General features: G+C 30.4%; 1 protein-coding gene across 1 annotated transcript; it reads left to right on the top strand.

The window, feature by feature from the left end:
- The first annotated feature begins 1,026 nt into the window (after window positions 1–1,026).
- LOC103872952 (uncharacterized protein At1g43920, Chloroplastic-like) lies at window positions 1,027–1,565 on the top strand. Its single transcript, XM_009151385.1, has 2 exons — window positions 1,027–1,185; window positions 1,284–1,565. Exons 1-2 carry the CDS (start codon window positions 1,027–1,029, stop codon window positions 1,563–1,565), a joined length of 441 nt encoding a protein of 146 aa, XP_009149633.1.
- The last annotated feature ends 9,281 nt before the right edge of the window (window positions 1,566–10,846 follow it).

The raw sequence follows: 10,846 nt of genomic DNA, 5'->3' as shown, positions 1-10,846 counted from the left end.
GCTGCACGTATCTTTAAAACATACCATATCTGATCTTTGCCAATTTATTCAAAAGTTTATATGTTTGGAGAATGATTCTTCTTCAACATTTTATCGTGGTGATGATGGCCAAAGCGCATTAATTTCCATTTTTAGACCCTTGTTGCTAAATGAAGACATGTTAACAATTATTATTGTTTGTGCTGGTCCATCGAAATTGATCATTTTGTTACATGTTGCTATAACTGATTTTTACCACTACATACAATCAAAGAATCTAAAAGCCGAGTCTTAAAAAAAAAAAAAGAATCAAAAAGCCACTATACATTTTAGGCTTTCTATGCAGAAATATAATAAATCAAGTAAATAAAAAGAAACAAGTGAGGGAGTAGCTAGGTTCTTCCTTCCACTTGGTTACAAATATAATTTTCTTATCAAATTGACGATATAAAATAGTTTTTTTATAACTGGACAATATAAAATAATTTAGTAAAACAAAAGTTTCTCATATAATGCAGAGTATTATTGTGTAACCAACACCGTTTTCGCCTCGTGAATCTTATAGATTCCACCGCTGAAATATAATAGAAAACTACAAACCTGGCTTTTGTTAGGCAACACTACTCTCAAGTCTTAAGTAATACTAATACTAAAGATGTTTTGATTGGTTGAGACAAATATATTGAGCCATTCATTAATGGGAAAAATGTTAAAAAAATCCTCAACTTTCTAAATTGAGCCATTATAATCCCCAATTTTCAGAAAGACCCAATAACATATAATATTTTTTTTGATTTTTTAAAAAATTTCTAACTTTTCTTTGACTGGATCAATTTAAGTCCGACGTTAATTCCACTAACAGAACGTTTAATCTCAGTTAATTTTCATCGTTAATAAAAACAACGTCATTTTCTTTCAATTAAAAAAACAGAAGCCGAAGTCTTCTTTTCTAAGTCGAATTGGGGATTTTCTGAAACACAAACCCTAAATCGCGAACCACCACCAAAATTCTCTAATCCCACTCGACTGAATTCACTCTCCACGAAGATGAGTTCGGATTCGACATCAGAGAGTTCAACTGTGGCCACGCTTGATATTCGGGGATTTCCAGCGAAATGTCCTTGCGGGACTGCGATCACAATCTTCACATCGGAAACTGTCAAGAATCCGGGGAGACTTTTCTACATATGTCTTACAAGAAGAAAGGTAGGTTATTTTGTTCTTTGATTATATTGTGTAGTTACTGTGTTTTTATTAACACAGAACATGAATCAATTTGTTAAGATCTTGTGGTTTCTGCATAGCACCACTTGTTTAAATGGGTTGAGGAAGCTGTTCTTGAAGAGGTTGAAGATGCCTTACCAAAGATTGCACAACTTGAAACTGAGATTAACAAAAGAAAATCAGATGTTGAGGATTTAAAGGGCGTGATATATGAGTTGATGGAAGAGGTTGTGAGAACTAAAACAGAGATGAAGAGATGTCAAGTTATGATGAAGTTTGCGTTTGTGATCATATGCTTGATCACCATTGTTATTGTCTTAGTTAATTCATGTAGACATAAGTTTGTTCTTGGCTTATGGTGAAGAACTAAGTTATTTTTGTTTGTTAAGTGACTATTTTGGTGTTTGTTATTGACTATTTTGTTGTTTGTTAAGTGACAATTTCATGAAGATTGCGTTTGTGACATAACATATAGCACCATAAGTCTTACAAACTTTGAAACATTAGTCTTACAAACCTGAAACATTAGTATTTCAAATCTTGAAACATAACATAAATGTCAAATAACTGAAATTTTAAAAGTAATATAACTATTAGTCTTACAAACCTTGAAATATAGCATAAGTGTCAAAGCACTAAAACACAAAATACTAAAACAGAGAACATAACATACTGAAATAGAGAACATAACATAGATGATTTCCAACATCCAAATCATGGAAACCATCGTCCCCATCCCGACGCTTCTGAGCTTGGTGGTTCATGTGTGGCTTGTTCCCATCTCGCTGACCCTTGTGGCTCTGTTGAAACTTGTGGCTGGGTTGGTTGTGATGATGATGCATGGAACTGTGGTTGGGTTGGTTGTGATGATGCATGTATGGAACTGTCCCTCGGTTGGTTGTGATGCTGATGCATAAGATGGTACTTACAAAGAGAAAATATGTTCAAGCGAGTCTAATAAGACTAGAAACTAACAATAAACACTTTCAACTTACCTGATTTTTTCTAGGGCGGCCTCGTGGTTTCTTGGCTTGTGCTTTAACAAAGTCATTCTTACATGTCTTCCTGTTATGACCATCTTGCTTGAACATGTTATAACTCGATCATCACGAGTTAGCTTCGTACTATCAATTGAAGAAACTGATTCACCCTTCTTCTTAGAATCTATCTCACCCTTGCTTTTAAACCTATCATGGTTTTTTCGTCTTCCCGGTTTTCTTTTTCTCCGAAGAAAGGGGATGACACCTAATCTACCCGTATCAGGCTATAACTTCTTCCCTTGGACATGACTTACCTCCATGCTATAGGTTTGACACCACATAGCTATGGTGTAACAAGGAGAAACAAAGTAGAAAGTCTTTTACCTTTTTTAAGGATCACATAGGCGGCATGAATGCATAGAATTCCAGTCATTTGCCATTGGATACACCCACAACTTAGCTCAGACATATCAACAGCATAAGCCACACCATTATAATCAACCTCTGTGACTGGACCAACTGCAGGAAAGCTCATACAATCCTTAGACTTCGACTCCACTATAGCCAACCGAAGATGCGTCGTCTTTGTGAACTTTGTCTTAGCTCTATTAGCTATTACAGTCCTTTTCGCATTTCTAACCATACATTGTCTCCTTATGTCCTCTAACATCTCCAATAATGGCTTTCTTCTTGCTTCACGGATGGTTATGTTGAAGGACTCGCTTAGGTTATTCAGATTATCGTTGTACAGCGTCTCTAATTTGAAATATGCTCTGGACCAAGTTTTTGGTTTGGTGACTTGAAGAGTATCATAGGCGCCTGGATTGTACTCTTTCAGCTTATCACTCCACATTTTAAAATCTCCTGTTGTATAACTCCTTGCTATTCGCCAGAAGAGTCTTCGTAGTGTCATGTCATGGTTGCCTTTCTTTCAATTATCAAAGATGTGTCTGCAACACTGTCTATGCTCAACTTCCGGAAGAATGGTGTGGACTGCTTACACTAAACCCTGCCAATTACAAGATTTAGACAGTTAAGTATAACTAACAAACCATGAAAACAATGAGATGCTTTAAAATACCAGACACTTACCTTTTGTTTGTCAAATAATATAGCATAGCCTTTGTCATCCCCTAAGACCAAGTTATTTGTGAGGTGTCTCACAAACCAGTCCCAATTTGTGTCATTTTCCACTTCTACTACTACCCATGCAATATGAACAATTCAATTGTCTCCATCATGTCCTCAGCAGCCAAGAGATGACCATTAATGTCTCACTTAAGAAATGCTCCATCTAAACCTATTATTGGTCTATAAGTAGTCTTCCAAGTCTCCTTCTGAGCATGAAAGCAAACATAGAGCCGGAAAAACCGTTATTTACTTTCTACTATCGGCCCATGGATAGTTTCAATTTCTATTGTAGTGTCAGAGTTAGTTCAAAAAATCTCTGCTTGATAATCCCATATCTTGTTGAAATTTTCTTTTTAGCTTGCTTTTCTTTGTTTCATAACCTTTGTCTTCGCATTCCCACAAGCTTCCACACTCACAAACATCCTATACTCTCTCTGGATCTCAGAAGCAATCTCATGCTTGGTGATTTTTGGATTCAATCTCAGCATCTCAGCGAACAACATTGCTATAGTAGAACACTTCAAAAACTTTGAGTGTCCTGTTATCTCACACTCGTGCTCACTCATATAAACTTTGATCATCAGCTTTTGTTTGCTCTTCTCATAAGAATTATACACCCTCCAGGGACACGAGCTATCTTCATCAGCACATTTCACACCTAACTTCAAAGAAGTGGACCGATAAAGCTTGATGTTACGCCGGGTTTTTAATGTATATCTGAGAAGGGTGTGTTTGAATTCTTCAGCAGCGGAGAAAGTGTTTCCCAGTCCAAGCAATGCCTCTGGATCCACATCTTCTCTGTAGTCTAAACTAGGAATTGATTGTTCTTCATTTTCATCATCTGATGATAAAGGATCTGGAACGTTTTCATCCTCCCATGTCCATTCGTCCCCAGTATCTTCATCATTCTCACAATCATCATTCCTCGCTTCTTCTCCGAAGAAGACAGTCAAATCGCGAGCAGTTTCTTCCTCGACATGACCGCCTGCGTCATCATCGAGGACTTGTTTGTTGTCTGGGATTTCATCAGCTTCGTCGCCGCCAACAACTTCACCAGCTTCGTCGTCATCAACAACTTCATCGGCTTCGTCGTCGCTGATTCCTTCTTCTTTTCCCTGTCGACTACATATGATTTGGTCTTTTTCTTCTTACCTCGTACACCATTGACTCCAATTGTTCTTTTCGATCCACTTTTGGCCCCAGCTACTTCAGATGATTCTCTGATAAGCTCGCCACGAGAATGCCCCGACGCGTCTATAGAGCTTGCACCGCCCAATTTCTCTTTTCGAGACTTCTTGTTCTTCTTATTACCCATTTTCGAGACTTCTTGTACTTCGTCTAGGATTAGAGAATTTTGGTGGTGGTTTGCGATTTAGGGTTTGTGTTTCAGAGAATCTCCAAATCGATTTGGAAAAGAAGACTTCGACTTCTGTTCTTTTTTAATTGAGAGAAAACGACATCGTTTTCATTAACGACGGAAATTAACTGAGTTTAAACATTCTGCTAGTGGAATTAACGTCATGCTTAAATTGATCCAGTCAAAGAAAAGTTAGGAATTTTTTAAAAAGTCAAAGAAAAGATTATATGCTATTGGGCCTTTCCAAAAGTTGGGGATTATAATAGTCCAATTTAGAAAGTTGAGGATTTTTTAAACATTTTTCTCATTCATTAATCTTTATCACCTTCTTTTGTATAATGTCATGGTGGTGTTACGTTATGTGGAAGTCAAGTTTTTTTTTGGAAAAGAAAAAGTTGTTTTCTGGGGCCAGCTATCCCTTTCTTATTAAAAGAAGAGCAAAAAAAAGAATAACCTTAAAATTGTATTATATTTACAAACATGCTATTTTGATGATGTGTCAAGATGATAATTCTCCTCAGCTCATTTTTATTTAAGCCTACTAATATCTAGAGTAATTACTAACTTTGCCATTGATATGTCTTTATACAACAATGCAACTACACTTACAATACTTCATACTGTTTTGTTATATTATAACTATACTGTGTGATTTTTCACACACGATTTTTATCTCTCATAGAAAACAACACGCCTTTGATTAATTTCATAGAATAGCACGTATAAATATACCGCTGCGTTGAACTTAACTAGCGTAACATTATAGAACCTGTACAAAAATAGGTTGATTAGAGAACATCCACACATACATAAACTCATACAATATGAAGGTAAAAATAGTAATAAGATTGGAATCCAATCACAATAGTAGAAGATTTTAGAACAAGCTAAGTTATGATTTATGCTCATACGGACTTGCAAAAGCAATTCTAAGCTTCAATTTTCTTCAACTATGATTACAAGATAAACTTAAAGCTAAGAATATAGCAATACTAAATATTCAATTGGATACTTTTATGTTGCTAAGCGAATTAAGTTTCATAAAACCTGCAACATTTCTATAGGGTTAATGTTCTGTTTGTTCCATTTTACTGAGATTTATAAACCTCATGCAATTATATCAACGTGGCATAGTTTGTTCATTTTATTTATTTCTTTATATTGTTACTGGAAAATAATGTTTTGTTTGTTCATTTTTCCTGATATTTCTAAAGTTTATATATATCTTAAATTAGAAAAATTATAATAGTCATAACTATTACGAATAATTTATGCAAAGCACATGATCAACACATAAATTTGATTGTCTCTGTTAAAATCACTTGAATGAAATAAGGAAAGAATTGAAAAAATTTCAAGACGACATTCTTAAAATTAAACTTTAAAACATTAACTTTATAGTCAATGCTTAAATATTTCTTCCATATTTAGTGGGCAAGTTATTTGGTCATTAGGTATATTTATTTTATTCCTTTTCCTAATATAGTTCAATAATAAATCGGAAATAAGGCAATCCTTATTCTAAGCAATTATATTATTTACATATTAGTAACAAATCATTCATTGTAGTCAGTGCTGGCACAAAGCTGACGAAGCACCCGCTTGCGGCCGTATAATTTATTTATTAAATTCGGACACAAACTATAGATGTTTTCTGTAGTCTAGTGGTAAACTCATGTTCACATAATCAACAGATCATGGGTTCGACAACCAACAACCATGATTCCACTTTCTATTTTTTGTACTTCAAAAGTGGCCACATTTTTTTTTGCATCCAACCTTTCATATTCTAGGACCGGCTCTGATTGTAGTTATAGGATTGTGGTGTATATAGTTAATTACATATATTAACTTTCCAAAATATTGTTTTACCACAGTACATATTTTAAAGTCTTATAATATCTCACCTTTTTAAGTATTTTTATAGTGTTTTATACATAATGCAATATTTTTAAAACCGACTTGAAGCTGGACCAAAATTTATTTGAGTTGCGGTTCAATATGATTTGACCATGTCAAACATGGTTCAATAATTTGGTTCAATATTTTTTTAGATATAAAAATTTAAAAGTAAAATTAGTAAATATGATACAATAAAAGTATAAATAAAAATCAAATGTAAAATATTAATGACAAAAATAACCAATATAAAAATATTATAATTATAAAATATTTTCATATTTTTGATAGTTTTAGTGGTTTTTATAAAACTCAATAACTTTGAGATCCAATCCGACTATTTGACATCTTCATGGTCAACCCAATTGTTAGATCCAACCTGACTACGTGACCGGTTCATGATCTAACCTGGCCCAACTACCGGGTCGGTCCAGTTTTGAAAACACTTATGGTATAGGAATACATGGTCCATGGTACCGTAAAGAAAGAATTGGTTAGACAATTTGATCCTTTCATCGTTCAAGGTGTTTCAAAATCCCCTATATATTATTTGAGAAACATTACAACTTCTTTTTGTAGCCACATGTCATCACTAGGTTGATTCTTAGAATCATTAGAGAAATATGTTGGTCCATCTAATTATATAATAAGCTTTTTATTAAACTAACAATAAATTCATCATTAATGTACTTTATTATTTCCTTTAATAAAATTTACAGAATTACCTAATGTGGCTAAAGTATATATGGCAATTAATGATTTTGAATAATAAAGATTTGATAAAAAAAAATTAGTGTATCTTCTATCATATTTGTTTAATTTAAAACTATTAAATAAATTAAACAACCACAATAACCATATAATAAAAATTTAGATTTTTCTGTATATGTTATATTTTGAATTTTTAAAAACGACTATAAATTACTAAAACTGTTAAAAACCTCACATTCAAATTTTGTGATCCAAGGTTTAAAATATTTGTTATGAAGAAATACAAATGATTACAAAATTATATAAGCAAAAAGTCTAATTTAATTAATTATTTTAATATATATATATATATATATATATATATATATATATATATATATATATATATATATATATATATATATATATCGTTTTAAATTAAACTATAAACCATATAAAATACATAAATAATTTAGTTTCAAAATTTACTTTGAACAATTTTTTTGATAAAATTTTTGAACGAACATTGACAACTTATTTTTTAAAAATAAATTACTAAAACTATTAATCCCACAATAAAAATTTTGTTATCAGTAATTTAAATTTTTTTTAAAAGATACAAATGATCAAAAAAATATATGAGTAGAAATCATCATTTAATAGACATTAATATTAAAAATATACTAAAATATACTATGTATGTTAGTATCATTTAAATTTAATTACATATCCTATCAAATATAAAAAAAATATTTTTTAGATTAATAAAATTGATTTATATGTTCACACCAATTTAATTATATATCTAATAGTTACCGACTTTTAATTATTCAATATATATTTATTATTTCATAATATGTAAAAATATTTAATACATAAAATAATTTTTATATATAATGTTCATTCCGTGCAATGCGCGGATCTTAACCTAGTTGATTGTTATTTCACGATCACTACTCATGTGAGTCTTATCGCACCACCAAGCATCTAATCAATTATGCCATTCATACTCATATTAATATGTAAGTTAAAAACTATATATATATATATATACATATATATATATATATGTGTAAATTTTTTATTTAATAATATAATTTTAATCTCATTCCGCACAAGGCGCGAATCTTATCCTAATTCAATACTATAATACCAGTTATAGAAGTAAGAGTATGGTTATTGCAGTTATCTTAGGTTAGGGTTCTTAGCGTAATATAAGATAAAGTCTCTTAGTTTTTAACTAAAAAAGCTAAGAGACATTTTTTATATCACTTAGTTTTTTTAGTTAAAAGCTAAGAAACTGTATCTTATATTACGCTATAAAGCCCAACCTAAAAGTCTGTAATAAACATGCTCTAGTATGTATACGCACCAATCGTATAGAAAGATATACCACTACAAAAAAAACACTGTTTAGCATCATTTGTTTTTAATATTTGCATTATTTATAAATGATGTAAAATAAATTTGCATCACTTAAATAAATGACTCTGAAAATGGTGATGCAAATAATTTACATCATTTTATTACTAAATGATACAAATATATCAAATATTGACATTAGTTACTATAAGTGATGTCAATATGTATCAATTATAAGAAAATGATATTAACATTCACATCTGTTTTGTAAATGATGTTAGTTTAGTATCAATTAAAATAATTGATTTCAAAATTTTATATCATTTATCAATAACTGAACTACTGAAGTAAGATTAATATTAATTTATAAATTAATTTTAAGAATTTTAAAATTTAAAATAATTATTTAATTTTTTTTCATTTGTATATTTGATTAAATTTACGTACATAATTAATTAGAACATTTTTCATTAACTCTTTTTCTTTTTCTTTACACTGGTGATAGAATCTGAAGAACAAAAAAAAAACAGGAAACAAAAGAAAGATGGATTCATAGAGAAAAATATTAAAAACAAATAAAAAAAGTTCCTTTGCTTTTATATTCAATCTTCAGTTGAATGAATTCAATACTGATGAAATTCATCGAAGAATGCTGCTTTTCTCATAGACTTCTACTCTTCTACACTTGCAAGAGATTCTGGTAGTATGAATTCTAACAGAAAATATCCTCTCCAAGAGATTTTGCAGCAGTTATCCTCTTGAAACACCAAACAGTACACTGTTTTTCCACTAACTTCCGCCATAAGAAACTCAGAAAACTGTTATGCGTATTCTTCTTTCAGCAGTCTGACGAGGAAGACGAAGACTATAATTTATCAGATTCGTTTGACCAGGATACCCTACTTTCCTTCCAAATCCTACATAAGAAAAAACAGTACAATCATCATTCATAAAAAAAAAACTTTGATTCTTGTTGTTTTTTGTTCATAAATCAAATAGCCTAGAACTATAAATTTTAAACTGATAAAAAACTTGAAAAAACTGAGAGGAAGATCAGATACAAAAAAAAAAAAAAAAACTGAGAAGAAGATGGACGGAAGAATGAAAAATTTGGTAGAGAATAATATGCTCTTAACATGTTAATATAAAACAGTTACAGAAGATCATGGGCAAACTTAATTAAAACCACAAAAAGAAGAAGTTAAAGCCACAAAAATAGAAACTACATCTCGTAAATATAGGGTGATTTTTAAGATAAATTTGATATTAAAAAACTGTTTAAACGAAGCAAATTAAAATAAACTAATATCGCTTTTATTAAATTAATGCAAAAAAAAAGTTTAGTTACATATTTTTTTGTTAGTATCAGTTTATTATTGATGTAAGTTTTGTATCAATTTAATAAATGGTGTTAACCACAAATATAGTTGTATCAATTATATAATTGATATAAATGTATATAATAATATCATTTCTGTCAAAATGATACAAAATAATAAAAAGTATATCATTTTAATGAAATGATGTTAAATTAGCTAATAATAACATCAATTATAATAATTGATTTTAAGTTATATATTTTTGTATCATTTGTAAATAAGTAATTTAAAATAAAATCACTTATTTTTGTGATTCAATTTAAGTGATACAATCTACTTCTTTTTTTGTAGTGTACGTATATACACGCAAGAGTTTGTACTTTCTATTTAACACAAAGAGATAGCGTAAGTTTTATTTATTTTTTTTTTTTTTTATACGAGATATTATGGTGCATAGCTTTCCCTCCACTTGGGGGCTTTGCTCGCATACTCCCAATTAGGTGCACTCCACATATATTACCTATTCTAATTTCTATCAAATTATTTTATCCTTTTTTTGTCAATATATATTACCAAGTGTTCCACACTGTGCATACCATTTTTTTCTGGTGTCCTACTATAAAAAGAGGTTGATATTGAACATGAATATGAATATGAAATATGTAATTGTAAATATTGATAGCGGGAGCTATTTAATTACTGGATTACCAAAAAGTAAGTTCACGTTTCTCTGCTTTTATTTATTTATTATTTTATTTTCATGTTAGATATTTATTTTTCACAGAAAAATGAAATTGTTACTTGGTCTAACGATAAAGCTAATGAGTCATGCCCAACATTTCATATATTTCAAACTATATAAAAATTCAAGTAAGACACGTGGCTTTAAAATATAAATATCATTT

The sequence above is a fragment of the Brassica rapa genome, chromosome A06 (assembly GCF_000309985.2).
Source record: "Brassica rapa cultivar Chiifu-401-42 chromosome A06, CAAS_Brap_v3.01, whole genome shotgun sequence".
In the NCBI taxonomy this organism is placed as follows: Eukaryota; Viridiplantae; Streptophyta; class Magnoliopsida; order Brassicales; family Brassicaceae; genus Brassica; species Brassica rapa.
This window is presented reverse-complemented; position numbering and strand designations above follow the sequence as displayed.

Excerpts from the sequence above, each read along its gene's own strand:
- LOC103872952 (XM_009151385.1), top strand. The coding sequence starts at position 1,027 with ATGAGTTCGGATTCGACATCAGAGAGTTCAACTGTGGCCACGCTTGAT. Across the intron at positions 1,186-1,283 it reads TATGTCTTACAAGAAGAAAG|CACCACTTGTTTAAATGGGT; the intron begins GTAGGTTATTTT and ends GTTTCTGCATAG.